General features: G+C 37.6%; 1 protein-coding gene across 12 annotated transcripts in view; it reads right to left on the reverse strand.

Moving 5' to 3' along the window:
* Nucleotides 1-1,846: 1,846 nt before the first annotated feature.
* XRN1 (5'-3' exoribonuclease 1) overlaps nt 1,847-15,427 on the reverse strand; it is a 43,052-nt gene continuing 29,471 nt past the window's right edge. For 3 of the 12 annotated variants that reach the window (XR_007506244.1, XR_007506245.1, XR_007506246.1), the window contains 13 exons: nt 15,322-15,417; nt 14,973-15,087; nt 14,383-14,447; nt 13,869-13,979; nt 13,379-13,504; nt 12,902-13,058; nt 12,398-12,576; nt 12,069-12,182; nt 11,870-11,987; nt 10,722-10,873; nt 10,226-10,521; nt 5,841-5,978; nt 1,849-4,475 (listed from right to left, as the gene is read on the reverse strand). Coding sequence is in view for 2 of the 12 variants with exons in the window: in XM_049801897.1 (XP_049657854.1) it covers nt 10,231-10,521; nt 10,722-10,873; nt 11,870-11,987; nt 12,069-12,182; nt 12,398-12,576; nt 12,902-13,058; nt 13,379-13,504; nt 13,869-13,979; nt 14,383-14,447; nt 14,973-15,087; nt 15,322-15,417 (1,524 nt within the window). In the remaining 10 variants the exon portion in view is untranslated. Of the gene's footprint in view, nt 4,476-5,840; nt 6,009-7,161; nt 10,522-10,721; nt 10,874-11,869; nt 11,988-12,068; nt 12,183-12,397; nt 12,577-12,901; nt 13,059-13,378; nt 13,505-13,868; nt 13,980-14,382; nt 14,448-14,972; nt 15,088-15,321; nt 15,418-15,427 lie in introns of those variants that run through there. The other 9 variants (XR_007506242.1, XR_007506238.1, XR_007506243.1 and 6 more) reach the window with 7 other exon arrangements.

Consider the following 15,427-nt stretch of genomic DNA (forward strand, 5'->3'; position numbering starts at 1 on the left):
CGGCGGGGACGGGGGTGGCGGCGGCGCCCGCGCGGCCGCTCGCCCCTCACGGGGAGGGCGGGAAGGGGGCAGGACGGCCCCTTCTCCGCCCGGCCAGGCCCCGGGCAGCGGGGTCCCACGGCCACAGCAAAACCACCAGAACAAACCCGCAGTTAGTCCGCGCGGTTTCTGGTCAAATTTACCCAACGCACGTAAAAGGCTTCTACTGAAGCACCAAACGCTGAAGCGTTTCTAGAAGACAGAATTCGGCGCGCGGCACTGGAATCTCTCCTCACGGTGCTAGCAGTGACTAAGTGAACATACTGCTTAACCCCAATTCTCCTCACAGCTCGAGCAGACGGAAAAATGTCAGCTAGGCGCAGGTGTTTGCTAAACAAAGAGGTACGGTCGCTCCTGGGATTCCTCACTGCACTTAGCGAGCATCAGTGAACAAATTCGATGTAATTACACAAATTCTTGCATCTGCAGCAATTCTCTTGTGCCATCACTTTCCTTCACAGCGGGAACCACGTCTAAAATTGCTGCTGGAACAGAGTTAGTGACAGAAAGGTTCCCGTACTACCCTTAAATAGGCTGGGGGTTTGTTTTTTAACAGACAACATCAGAAAAATTCTCAGTTAAGCAGTAAAATACAGGATACTCAACCCTGAACTAGAATCAGTAGAATTTAGTTTTAACCCCAATTTAATTAGAAGATTTCATCAATTGGTTTCAACTCCTCATTTAATTAGAGCAGGAAAAGCACAAGCAAAAAATATATAGAACATATTTTCCCCTTGCACGCCTGTTTGGCCCCTCTTAAAAAAAGTTGCACTATGAACAACAAAAGGTTATTATGTGGGATAACAGTCTGATGTTACTGGACCTTTAAAGCAGGAATACTAATGACTGGGAAAGCGCCTTACGGAGAGGCTCCCTACCTCACCGGGGCAGTTGGTAGAGGTCACTGGGACAAAGGTTTGGCTCACAGAGAGCTGAAGGCACATGAAAGAGAAAGCAAAGGAATGGCTGCTTTACCTCTCCTCCCTAAGGAACGACTCATTGAAAAATCATCATCTCTTTGACTTTTATATTCTCTTTGACTATAACTTGACAAATTATAATCTCTTGACATACAGCTAATACATATATGTCAGAGAAAGGTATCAAGTACTTCATATCCGATTAAGACTATTTTTCTTCAAACTAATTTAATTGTTCTGTTAGTTTCTGTAAATAATAGTTACTTAGAACTCCTGAAGAAAGCTCCCTCAATTAAGATTCAACATGTGTAACTGGTATAAAGGGCTAAAACTTCTCCAAACATTCAAAAACTAAGAAGCCTTAAGTAAAACTGGGAAAATGCATCTAGACATCTTTCATGTTTTCACAGCATCAACACAAGTGGGGCCCATCTCACTGCAAGATAAAGCAAAACTTCAAAAAGAAAATGGAGGTACAGGTTACTTTTTTCTTTTACAAGCTCTTAATGTAACAAAACCATATCCCTCTGATTCACTGTATTGCATGGAAGTGACCATAAGCAGATTTCTTCATGCAAAACTTTTAAACTCTGTTTAACATGTTAACAAGAACTTAGATGCATCTTGAAAATGAACACCATATACATGTTGGAAAGATAACATGAACCAACTTGCATAGCTGCAATCCACATGTAATCTCAGTGTATTGGGTTTGCGTGGCAAGGTTTCGGTAGCAGGAGGGTTACAGGGGTGACTTCTGTAAGAAGCTGCTGGAAGCTTCCCCTGTGTCTGACAGAGCCAATGCCAGCTGATTCCAAAACAGACCCACCGCTGGCCAAGGCCGAGCCCATCAGCAATGGTGGTAGCGCGCACCACTGGGATAACAGATTTAAGAAGGCGAAAAAAAAAAGTTGCAGCAGGCACAGAAACTGCAGCCAGAGAGAGGAGTGAGAACATGTGAGAGAAACAACCCTGCAGACACCAAGGTCATGAAGAAGGAGGAGGAGAGATGCTCCAGGCACCGGAGCAGAGATTCCCCTGCAGCCCATGGGGAAGACCACGGTGAGGCAGGCTGTCCCCCTCCAGCCCAAGGAGGTCCACGGTGGAGCAGATCTCCACCTGCAGCCCGGAGAAGACCCCACGCCAGAGCAGGGGGATGCCCAAAGGAGGCTGTGACCCCGTGGGAAGCCTGTGCTGGAGCAGGCTCCTGGCAGGATCTGCAGCCCCATGGAGAGAGGAGCCCATGCTGGAGCAGTCTGTGCCTGAAGGACTGCACCCCATGGAAGGGACACACGCTGGAGCAGTTCATGAAGAACTGCAGCCCATGGGAAGGACCCACACTGGAGAAGTTCGTGGAGGACTGTCTCCCGTGGGAGGGACCCCACGCTGGAACTGGGGAAGAGTGATGAGTCCTGCCCCTCAGGAGGATGAAGCGGCAGAGACGACGTGTGATGAACTGACCCCAAGCCCATTCCCCGTTCCCCTGCACCGCTGCTGGGAATAGGTAGAGAATTCGGGTGTGAAGCTGTGCCCAGGAAGAATGGAGGCATGGGGGGAAGGTGTTTTAAGATTTTGTTTTATTTCTCATTACCCTACTCTGGTTTGATTGCCAATGAATTAAGTTAATTTTCCCTAAGCTGAATCTGTTTTGCCTGTGACAGAAACTGGTTGAGTGATCTCTCCCTGTCTTTATCTTGACTCACGAGCCTTTTGGTACATTTTCTTTCCCCTGTCTAGCTGAGGAGGGGAGTGATAGAGCAGCTTTGGTGGGCACCTGGCCTCCAGCAAGGGTTAATCCACCACACTCAGTTATATAGCATGTGTTAGAATTGCTCAATTATGAGAGGCTTACGAAATACAAATTTTATATTATTGTTCTGTTTGTGATGTGATAAAAACAATGCAATAAAGGAGGCAACAGGTTTTCAGACAGGCACAGCTTGTCCATACAGGACTTATCTGGCATTAGCCAGATTTACTTTGTCATAAATAATATAATTCCCACACAGGCACTCTTTGTCTATGCAAACCCTCTGTGAACCCTCAGAGAAAAATCTTATCGCCAGCATGGGTAAAAACCCCAAGTTCCTGTTAGCACAGACAAGAAACATCCAATTTGAAATGAAGATGTACGGACACCCTCCTTTCATACTGCGCTGCAACGCTGATAACAAGCCTGCGTAACCTCTACCACCACCCCAGTCTTCCTGTCTGAGAGCATGCAGGTGCCATTTCCATTGTTCAGAAGACGGAGAATTCATACACCTGGGGTCACATACCAATTCCCGCAGCAGCTATGTACTTCTGCATCTCCTCTGCTGAAATCGTCAGTTTCTTTGGTCTCTGGAAAGCGTGACTGGTCTTTTCTTTTACTGGAATATCAAACCAAATGAAGGAGTGGAGACACTACAGGGACCTGTCCAATGCTGTAGCAAAGGAAAGAGTTATTAAGTAAAACCAACCAAATGGCAGAACATCAGGGACAAGAAGATCCTCCATCGCTGGCAGCGATGGCAAAACACCCACCATGAATAATTTACATAGCATATTTGTAAGCAACATCATCATGCTCAGCATCTTTCAGTCAGCCACAAGTACACTTCAGAGGATGCCAAGCAAGAGGGCTTTGCCCCCGTTACCCAGGTTCAAATAGGCCTTGAGAGACAGGAGCGCTACAGATCCATCAGACCTAATTACTAGAAAGAAAACATGATCTTGACATTTTCTAGGACCATATTATTAACTAAAATTTCCAAACTATTAATTAAACTGTATTTGGAACAGGTAACTTATTTTTTCTTTTAAATAAAGGTATTCTCAGGTGCATTTCTGTTGTGCAACTGATACACATAAGGAGCCTCTTCACTCACCCCAGGCTTCCAGAATTAATCTAACTTGCCACTGGCAGTGCCAACAGGATTCCAGTTACTGGAATCTAGTAGAGCAAGACCCAAAACTTGTAATCCCTGCTTTTTTATTTAACTTCCCTTTCTTAGCTGTATTTTGCCAAGATGCATCTACCCTTCTACTGCCTCATCAAACTCTTATTTAATATTTTACCCACTTCCTTAGCTCTACCATTCTAACAAGTTTTAACATTATGAAAGCATTGACCTCAGGGTCCTTAGTTTGTATTTAAGAAAGAGCCCACTAATTTCTGTTGCTCCATTGGTTGGTGCAGCCCACATACGTCATTCATTAAGCCTTGCCTGAACAGACAGCCCAAAATGAAAGTGATGAGCTTTTGGCAAATTTTGCTGCAATAATTTACCACATGATCATTCTCAGCAGTTCTTCCTGCCAGAATTTACCACTCTCCTTGAAGTCCAACAGACAGAACCACATACAATGACAGCAGTTAATCTAGCATGTTAGCTTCCTGGGTGATTTTAGTTTTAGGCAGCGATGGGATGTTTCTTAAGCAGTTCCACTCTTGCTAAATCATCCCGCCCTCACACTGCGAACTGTTGTACCAACACAGCTGTTCTTGCGGCTCCACGGTGAACTATCAGGCTGAAAAATAACATGGGGGAAAGAGTTTCAATCAGATTAATTCCTTGATATGGTTCATAACGTGGTGATACAAACAGTTTGGCACAATCCAGTGGGAACAAGTAATAAGAGACTGGTTAAGCCAGCATTTTCACTAGAGAATCGCACACTGTGCAAACTGCGTCCACGTACATGAGATTTTGCATTGTTCCTGAGGCACAAACAGTCCTTCCTTTCTGCCAGCTCTGTGACAGAAGTAACCTTCAACAGAGAATGAGGTGGACTTTAGTCCAAAACCAATCAAGTTTTAAGGCAAGAATTTATCTACCAAAGCACGTGAAATGAAAGCGTGTACTTATTCTGTTAATGTTTCATTATTTGCCCATGCTTTTAAACCATCCTCAGTAATAGCTACATTTGGAGATGTGCAATGTGTATATACAAGATAATGTCCATCACCCTCTGGATGTCTCTTAAGGAATTATGATGTGGACTAAAAATGACAGAACTATGGATGGCTCACAGGGAAAAAAATATCTAAAAATACAGAGAGGAAAATGGCCATCAATGAAGCTTAAGTAGAAGAACAAGAGAATGGTTATACTAGAAGCTAAAGGGATAAAAAAAGCACTTAAGAACTATTGTTTCAATAAGACCTAATTACTGACAAAAAACAAAAAAAAAATTAAAAAAGAATTAAAAAAGAAAGCAGCTTACACTGCTCTCAATTTACCCTGCTGAGTTAAGTTTCAATGACTGACAGAGCATTTCAGCTGTTTCAAAGAAATGCTAAGTACTGGAAGACATCAGGAGCGAGTAGTAAATGTCACATTCTATCCCAATTAGTGCTAAATCTGAAACATGCATAGGTTACTCTGAAATAGATCACTTCCTTGCACTGGTAGCACAGTTCTTGCTTCATCCCATACCCTCAACATGCTAGAAGTTGCAGACTTTGAATTTTATTGCTATTGTTACTTGCCAAAATGTATTTGCTGTGCTTTTGATTGCCAGCCTTTATTTTTCTTGCAATTACACAAAATGCAGGACTAAGGGTGATTATCAACTTCCATAAAGCAATGCTGATGCAGTAACGCTTACTGACACAAGTGTTACCAGAAAAAACAGTAACTAAGTTTTAATGGAAAATGATTTCTCTGTCCTTTCAAAAATAAAAAAAAAAGGAATCAGGTTTACTGTTTGCACTTGATGGCATTGCGACTCCTTCTATTCTCTTTGGTTTGTATTGTCTTTCAAAGCAGAAGATGAAACAGGAAATTTGTAAATTACAGAAAAATAAGAGTAAACACCCCGTCAAAAATCAGCAGCAATAAGAACTCTTGTTGGAACCATGGATTCTTTTGTTAATAAACAACAGCTACTTACCTCATGATATCCGATTCTTCGAAATATCTATCAGTTACAGTCTCAATATTCATGGGTCCTCATGCACCTGAATTTGGATTCTTTTGGCCAAGAGTGTGTATTCAGACTGCCCTTATGCCCTTGGTGTCACTGTGTCCCCTTTCCAGAGACAGAAAGAGAAGAACATAACTGTCTCTCAGTAGTAAGGAAGGCTGATTATGGAATACATATGGAGATCACATCTCAAATAAAAAGAATTAAAAAATCTTTTAATGTAAGTAACCATTCCTTCTTTGAGATTCCTCACTCTCAGGGGTCATCTATATAGTAATTCAGATGAACTAAACTAAATTGAACAAAAGTCACGTAATTTTTGAATGGGAGTGTCCATGCAAGACTTATTATGCACAAACTGATATATTTTAAAGTTACCCCTTTAATTAATTTAATTTTCTTTAGTGCTATATATTGAGATGGGAAGAGTAACGAGGCAGAACTTGCCATGCAGGATAACTGCAATACTTCAAAGTCCATTAACTAATAATTTGAAGACAGCTTAAGAAATGCAAGATTGCATTTTGGTATCTTCATGTTGAGTAATATGACTGAATGTATATACCAACCAGACCATTGATCTATACACAATTTTGTTACACAAAGTTGCAGCAGCTGGTCATGTTAGGAGTGTACTCCATTCTTTACGCTAGTTGCTTTAATCAAGCTAATTCACACAATCTACAAAAAGGAAAATAACATCTCTCTACATGAAAAGCTGGTGCTGCAGTTGGCAAAAGACAGATCCTAACAAAGTTCATAACTCACAACCAAAGATACTAAGAATTAACTGGCATGACTACAGTGTTCATTATGCTTTAAAATGGAACACATAAGAGTTTGAACATAATCTTAGAGATAACTGGTCAAAGAGAACAAAACTCAACACATGGTATATATACACACTACAAAGGTGAATAAGTTTATTCACCCTCTCTAAGATAAGGGTAAAATCTAGTTACATTAATTTGGCAATTTTTAACTTAAAAAAACTGCTATTATTGGGGATGAGGAAATCTAATTATGAAATGTAACTTGCCATTTGTCTCTTAAAGAAATTCAAACACATTATACCATTTTTAGTGCAGTTTGTCATTATGTTTCAGCAGCCTTGTTACAAATGAGGTAACTATTCTTACTCTACTCCAGCAAAAATCTCAGCACAATGTTTTGCTCCAGGTACAGGAAAAAGGGTGTCAAATATTTCCAGGTACCCATGGCTCCTCCTGTTTTTCAGCCATCAACTGATTTTGTACCTTGTTAAGAACCACTGGGACTGAACTTGCTGGAAAGTAATCTTATTGCCTTTTCTATACCTTTTTTTTTTTTTTTTTTTTTTTTTTAAATCAAATAGGTGACAGAAGCCACAGACATTTGGGAAGATCAGTATCTAGTTAAATGCTGTTAACTGCAAAGTGACCAACAGCTTTTTAAACAAACTTCGTATCTTTAAATGAGTAGTAATTGAAAGCTATCAAGAAACAGCTCAGAGGTGGGCAGTTGCTGCTTCAGAGAATCACAGAAATTGGGCTTCATAAGATTTAATTTCTATCTTAAAATTTTGGTTTGGAGCATACAGAAGTTCCCATATAGTATTTGGAAATAAAACAGTGAAAATAAGTAATGTTTCTTGTTTCAATATTTAATCCAAGCAGACACAGACACAATTTATAAAATTATTCTATTGCATTAAAGTTTTATATAGCATTTAACTTTTATGAATGTTTTTCCTTCAGTGTATCATATATTCATATTTTAAAATATCTTTGCACAGTCCTTTGTGCAACTACATGCTAAAAATCTGCAAATGCACACTTAACACTAAACAGCACAAAAAATACATTCTGTATCCATTCATATGCAAATTTAAAACATTTCACTTGGCAGATAAACAATGAAAAGTTATTTTAAAAAAATCAGAAACTACAAAAATGCGCACATAAAAGTCTTCCCTTTTGGATTTTTAGTAAAATACTGCTCTGTATAAGATCTAATGAAAAACTCCAGTGCGTACAAAATACTTTATATCTATGAGAAAAACAAATGCTTAAATTTATATCTGTATGAATTAAACATAATCACCTTGTTAAAATATAAAACTGAAATCATATGGGACATGGCATAGGTCAATGCAGATGTCACATCTACCAGGACATGTAAAACTGTAATTAACTGGGCACCAGGCAGTCAGTATCATAGAATATACTTAAACTAAAAACCAGGGACTAATACAATATGCAGCAGCTACAGAATAAAGTGTCTAACCAGCTATATATATTAAATATAGCAATTCTACCAAGAGAGGAAGAGGAAGTCTTCGTCTGAAGTAATTAGTAATAAAAATTGCCATGTTTACTGATGTTAAGAGTATAGTGTCCTTCGTAACTTTGTTTCTAAAAAATCTGCATAAATTGGCTATCCAGATATGTCAAAATTCCGTGATACAAGACTATAACAAAGTCTCATCTCCATCACAGGAACTTCTAAACAGATCTTTTCTCTGATGATCAGATTATTCATATGGGATATGGGGGACTAACATCTGTCTCATAACTGGATTTCACATAAACACTTCTAAAATACTGGTGTGTCAGCATTGTGTCAGTCTCATGTTGCTAATGACAATAAATCACCAACATACAACTTCCCCTTCACAGAATATGGCTTCAAACCCTCTTTAGACTAGATTGCTACAAAGAGAACAAAAAAATCAATGTATTTTAAGACTGTATATAGACTATTCTACAAGACTCTGTGATCCTTGTAAAGGGCTTGCTGCTATTTTACAAATACTGCTGAGGCAACAACTGTTTTGGAGAAATCAATATAAAAAATCCTATAACATGGTAATAATGTGAAACTTGGTACTACACCAAGAAAGGGAGGCAAAGAACAAGGTAAAGGAACTGAAAAAGTCTACAGAGTTGCAGATCCAACACAAAAACCTGTTTGGAGGCAACAAAATTAATCACTAAAGTATGCTTTATTTCTAAGCTTCCTGGGCCTTAGAGGAGAAGTATTTTTTCTAGAACAGATTAGAATAAAGAAGAAAAATGAAATTTAATCAACATCAGTAAACAGCACCAACTGAGGCTTCAAAGTTTCTCTTAGACTGAAGATTTCTTATTAAAGTAAAAAAGAACAGTACCTGTGGGTTAAAAATAGTACAGGGACTTTTGAGCCTTCTTTTTTTCCTATATGAACTAAGAACGATGGTGTTACTTCTTTTACAACATAGCTCCCTCCAAAAATACAAGTCAACTTTTTGTCTGAATATTCTTATGGAACCAATAACAGCAGTTTCTGGTAATTTCATTTTGCTACACAGAACTTCTATCACAAAACCAAAAAAAAAATATTAAAAGTCACTAGCAACAAAAAATAACCTACCACAGAGAAGGTTTCAGGGTGCAGACTATTACAAGGAGAAATGGACTCTAAACATAACTTTGACAGCCATACTACACAAGTGGACATCTTTAAACTCTGGCCATTTTTATAATTTAGAAAAAAATCAGGGTAACACTAGCATTTTAGGAGGCTATGCAGATCTGCAGTAGATATGTATGTTATTTTATCATCAGAAAAAAAATGAAATTGATAATGCAGCTATATTTAAAAAATTAAACATTACCAAAGAGGTGTCTACTTTGCAAATGTATTTTTTTATTCAATATATCCTATAAATTAATCTCCTGGAACAGATTCTGCATCAGAAACCACTTTTTGCTGCTCTAATACTAGAGATGCATTAATACCTACATTTTGAAAATTGTAAAGTTGTTACCCTCTGGTATAAAACCTAGCAGTTCATAGTTAGAGTGAATTTGACAGTTTCACCATAGATTGGTTTTAGTCACACTGATCAACTCAGAAGGACCTGAAGAGCCAATGTAAAAGCTGCATTTAAATAATTTTTCCTTTCTCTCTTACTACACTATTTAAAAATAAGCTAGAATACGGAATGTTGTACTAAGCAATGTTAAGATGCCCAACTTATTACCGCTCCACATCCCTCCCAAAAAGCACGGCAATTCTGAATTAAGGTTGCCACTGTTATTGCTGCTTACCTGGTATAGTCTGTAAGCCACTGTTTAGAAACCTAGGCACAATGGATGGCATGGTAACCTTAACTCAGCATTTCCTGGCTTTTCCTAATTTAAGTCAAAATAATTAAGTTTTAACATAATTTTTATAGTTTTCATAACAACCTGAAAATCATAGCAAATAAAATGTATTTCATTCTATATTATACTTAAAGTGGCTGGTCTTTTTAATAGAGCTTTCTGATTTTTTTAAATGAGAGAACATAACAGTGGGGGAAGAGTTAAAGATAAAATACACCTAGCTACCATATTTATTCTGAAGATTTTGGTGCGCCAAAATTGACTGCCAGCTTTCTTGGCTTTCGCTTGCTGGAAGTGTTTGGTGTTGATTTGTTATGAGGAACGCTTGGAGTAGCCACATTGTCTTGAAATGAAACAGTGGATTGAGCAGCTTGAGGAGATTTTAAAGAAGCTGAAGAACTATCTTGCTGAATGTGGTCAGAAGACACTGGCTGTTCATTCTTTAGTGGTGCAGCTTGAGGGGAACTCTGAAACTCCTTGAGCTCAAAGTTTTTCTTGCTAGCAGCCCTTTTTTTAGTTACCTTTAAATTAAATAAATATTATTTAACAGAATGCATTCTCAAGAAACTGAAAATATTCCACTTTTAGAAAACATGCATACAATTTTTTACAATAGTTTTCTAATACTAAAGAGTGCTTCACAGTGGGGGCGGTGTTGCATTCATCATCTAGACATATTTTTTACAAAATTAGAATATTAAGACAAACCTGCCAATCTTACCTGCAGAGGTATAAACTGGTTGTGAGAACCAACTGGTATAGTTCCTGCAAGAGACACATTTCCTGGATAGGAGCCAGGATAATAATGTTTAGGCACTGGAGTTCCCCAGGACACTGGACCAAACATGTGAGATGATGGAGGCATTATATTAGCTGTGAAAATAAGTAACTTTTAGCTTGCTTTCCTGAAAAAGAAGATACCAACTCCCCAAGACCCTGAAAGTACCCCAACTACATTTGTCTGCATGCTGTTTCTCTTTCCAATAAAGCCTCATATTCTTCCTATTTACTTGAAAATACTTAAGTATTTATTTATTAGAAAAACCATCCTAAACAGTTCTGCTTTTACAGAATTACACCTAGATGACAGCAGTTAAGAGCACTAAGTCATGGCACCTGTATTTCAGAGTGCACTGCCTTAGGATCTTTGCATCCTTAGCTGAGTGATGTATTAGTAGAAAGTTGCAACTTTAGGCCATCCTTTTGAAACAAGTCAACAATATAGAAATCCTGGTGAAAAGAGATGTAGCAGCTGCTGTATGGGTTGCTAGGATGCTACAATGGTGCTGGCTCATTAATTACTAGCTGTGAAAGTGAGCTTTAGTAGAATACAAAATAGACAGGAACCAGAAACCCCACCAGTATTTCTACCAATTTTGGGGGGGTTACTCACCAAGCTAATGTTTGGCAGTGTACAACAGGATTGTGATGCATCACTTCAGTGAAAGTTGGTTATAAACCAATAAAAATACTAATGCATGGATAACCATTAACTATAGAGGGGAAAAAAAAATCCACGTAGAAAATCAAGGAAGATACTTCTTACGAATTCTGGACTGGGACTATCAGGTTTGAACTAACTACTATTGTTCTGAAGGAAAAAACCAAACAAACAACGAAGACTGAATGGACAAATACATTCTTGAGGAAAAGAAATAATTGGGAGAGAAGTGATTCTTTGTATTGAATTAATCTGCATATTGATGAGAAGAGGTTCATGAACTGTTTTCAAAGCAGTTCAGACATACAACTACATATACAAAGACCAAAAATGGGGCTTTCTGGAAGGCATTCATTTTAATATAAAGAACTATTACAATTACAGCATATCATGACAATATTTGAAATGTGTACTAGTCAAATACTTACCAGGGGGTTGTGCAAATACTGGAGGAATAGATCCAGGTGGCACAGGAACTCCCAGTGGCTGATAATTTGGAAACACTGGTGGAGGTGGAGGCAAAGGGAAGTTTACTCCTATAGAACTCTATGAAGAAGGAAATGGAGGATTACAAACAGACACAATGCAATAGAGACAAAGATTTTAAAAAACTCTTTGCATCCTCACCAAACGCTGTAAAGCAAAAAGCGCAGCTTTCTCCTTTGCTTCAGCTTCAGAATGACACTGCGGTCCATGAACCAACAAACCATTTGATAATTTTATGTGACAAACTGTCATGGTCTAGAAAAATGAGATAAGATTTTTGAGGGAATTTGTATTGCTGACAAACAAACTGTGAAATAGAAACAGAGGACTTGTTTGTTTGTTTTGAAAAAAGACAACAAAAGGAGCTAAGGTTTATTTTTAGACGGATTTCAGTGCTCAGTCCAAATGTTTAATATAGAACAGTTGAAACAAAGTTGAGAACTTTAACTTTTGCAGAAAAAGCTTTTTACCTGTGGTGTTTTTAGGAAAGAGAAATCTGGTTGCGACATTCCAACAAGAGAACAAATACGAGAAAGTTCAGAAACAGTAGACAGTGCAGGCTGTGGGCAAGTGAAAGGGTGACCTCCAGTTTCCAGTGGTGCTGTGTTCTGAGGACTTCCAGTGCTATGAGGCTTGTTCATATAAGCAGCTGACAAAAAAAAAAAAAAAAAAAGAAAAAGAAAAAAACCCACACCAAAAAGCTGTATCATAAATATTTCCTGCACTGAAAGGACAGCAACTTTGTTATTAGCAGAAAAAAAAGCACATTTGATTTTCTTCTGGTATTTTCATCTGATTAACAAAAACCAGAAGACTATACATAAAGAGATTTTTAGATGTGAAAAAAGAAGTAGAACTGAAAAAGACGGATATTTTATTACTATATTTTGAAAATCAGTACTATACTGTTAGCTATGTTCTAAAATGTCACTACAAGGTGAAGCTCTGAACTATGAGCTGTTGTGTAAACATACCCATTCTTTTTGTTTGTCTGTATTGCAAGGCAGCTCCATGGCAATCCTGTCTACTAGGGGGAGCAGGAACATCATTAACTTGGGATTTCACTTCATTCCTTGTTTCCAGGTCAGAGCCATCTATCTTCAAAATCTCTTTGAGCATCTGTGTTCCTTTCTTTAAAAACAAAACAAACCATTCAAGGACATGATAGCATTCAGATAACACTACCTTCTTACTTAACTCTGAATATCACAATCGGTAACATAATCTGAATATTTGTTTTCCTATCCGTTACGTTTTATCAAAGTACAGTTAACAGCATCACAGCATAAACAAATGTGTGTGTTAATTTTCTTTGAGAATATCTAATTAGAAGCTCATCAATATGTTTAAAAAGGCAGTATGAGGTTTCATGGAGTTTCTTTAAATAGAAGCATTGATACCAAGATAGCAGATGCTAAACTGCAATGTAAGGATTCCTGCAGTATACAGACCATAGCAAATGATTGTGGTGACAGATGTTCTTCATTTGTAGCTCTTGCTTCCTTGGAATAAGTCTGCACTTCATTTTCTTTGGAAATTTTTAAAGAAGCAAGAAGGCCTTCAAGTTCATTGTCCTTCTTAAAACAAATGAAAAAAAAAAAAGGTACATCAACTTAACAGATGCAAGAGGAAGGGTATATTAGTTTGAGATTAATTTTATGCTCATTCAGGATTTTTTTCTCTTAGTTTGGGCAGATCACAGTCATGTCTGCTCAGAGTGTGAACAGATATCCAGACTACATCAAGTTTTGCATACTAAAAAGATGCAAGTATTGACCAATAGGGAATTGATTTAAAGAATGATCAAGGTTATGCAGGTTTCTCTTGCATCTGCTATAAACATAAATTTGCACACGAGTGATGAGGAATAGTTGGAACAAAATGCACTGGAAACTGAAGTTATTCAAAGAGCACAAGAAAACCAACTACTTAGGATCCTACCTTTCCACCTGTAGAAGGACCATCAACTGCAGCCTTCTGAATTACAGGCATGTTGGGACTTTCATTCCTCTTCAAAAGTTTGACATTGTACTTATTCACACCTGCAAAATTCTGAAACAAACTGCAGCATTTATCATTGAGTACTCATACTCCATTACTCATTATAACACAATTGTATTAGAAATGTATCTGCAAATAGCTTTCACAAGCTAATATACTTAGAGGATTTCAACTTACTGAAAACCTAGCATTTGTGTTTTCCCATTACAGCATAGCTTTTAGAGTCTGAGGGGAATAGGAAAATCATTTGGTATCATCATTATACATCTTATGCACTTTGTCTCATTTTCTGTCTGTAAAATCTCTAGAGAAAAAAAACTATATTCCAAAATAAAATTTACCTAGTAAAAGAATCAACTAAGATGCCAGTTAAAGAGAAATCTGTAAAATAATGAATCAGATCAGAGTAAAATGAAAAGAAAAGAGGACATGTACTCAGTACAGAAGAAATTACCTGTTTGTTTGATATTTTATTATGTGGCTGACTTTCACCTCTTGTAACTTTGGAATCTTCTTTAACTACAAAAGAATGCATTCTTTTGAAATGCTCTTAAAAACCATAATAATAATCAAGACTCAAAAAAATTAAATATTCCATACAAGTACACAGAGTTGCATGAATTTGAATGGTTGCATCAGATGTTTAATTCATACTTTATAGGTCTTTTGGTGTATGCTTTTCTTGTTGGATAAAATAAAGTGAAGTATATGCAATAATATATCTAATTTTATATTCTACAATATGATCACAAGCAAATTTTCAAAGCTAAGCTGTGGGGTTTTTTTTGTTTTGTTTTTATATCAGATGGGTGGAAAGTCAACATAGTGCAGAACAGCTTGATTAAAAGGTTCAGGATTAAGTGTGAAATAACCTAATATGCACACCAGGGACATTATTTGACAATAAGTGCAACATAGTGTTTATATAACTACAATAAACTATTTTCTGTCAATAACTACAAAAAACTACAAAATAATAATTTCAATGAAGATCAGATAAAGCAAGTAGTTCTCCTAAACAAAGTTTATAATTATAGTACTTACATTTTTTATATGGCTCCTGTTTTCTTTGCTGACCTTTAAAGCTGCTGTCATTGAATCCTGGCTTATAGAACTGATTCCCAGTTCCCAGCTTGATTTCCTGAGGTAGAACTGCACCCTAGGATTTCAAACATCAAACCTTAGCCAGAAAACTGTGTATCCATCATATACATAGTAGTCCTGTACGATTACCTCTTTCCAGAACTATGCATACCCTGTGTGACAATACTTTCATCCAGAGGATTTATTTGTAACATTACCTAGAAAGTTTTATGATGTAACGAACTGATGTATAAAATGAAATACCTTCATATTGTGAACCCAGAGATCTGTTTAAAGTTTCTATACTAACCTTCTCATGCATGTTTTGCTGAATGTGGTGAGACTTCCCAGAATTCTGCAATGATTGCCATATGCTGCAGAATTCATCACCTTGCTTACTCTGTGCCTGACAAAAC

The sequence above is a fragment of the Accipiter gentilis genome, chromosome 6 (genome assembly GCF_929443795.1).
Source record: "Accipiter gentilis chromosome 6, bAccGen1.1, whole genome shotgun sequence".
Classification (NCBI taxonomy): Eukaryota; Metazoa; Chordata; class Aves; order Accipitriformes; family Accipitridae; genus Astur; species Astur gentilis.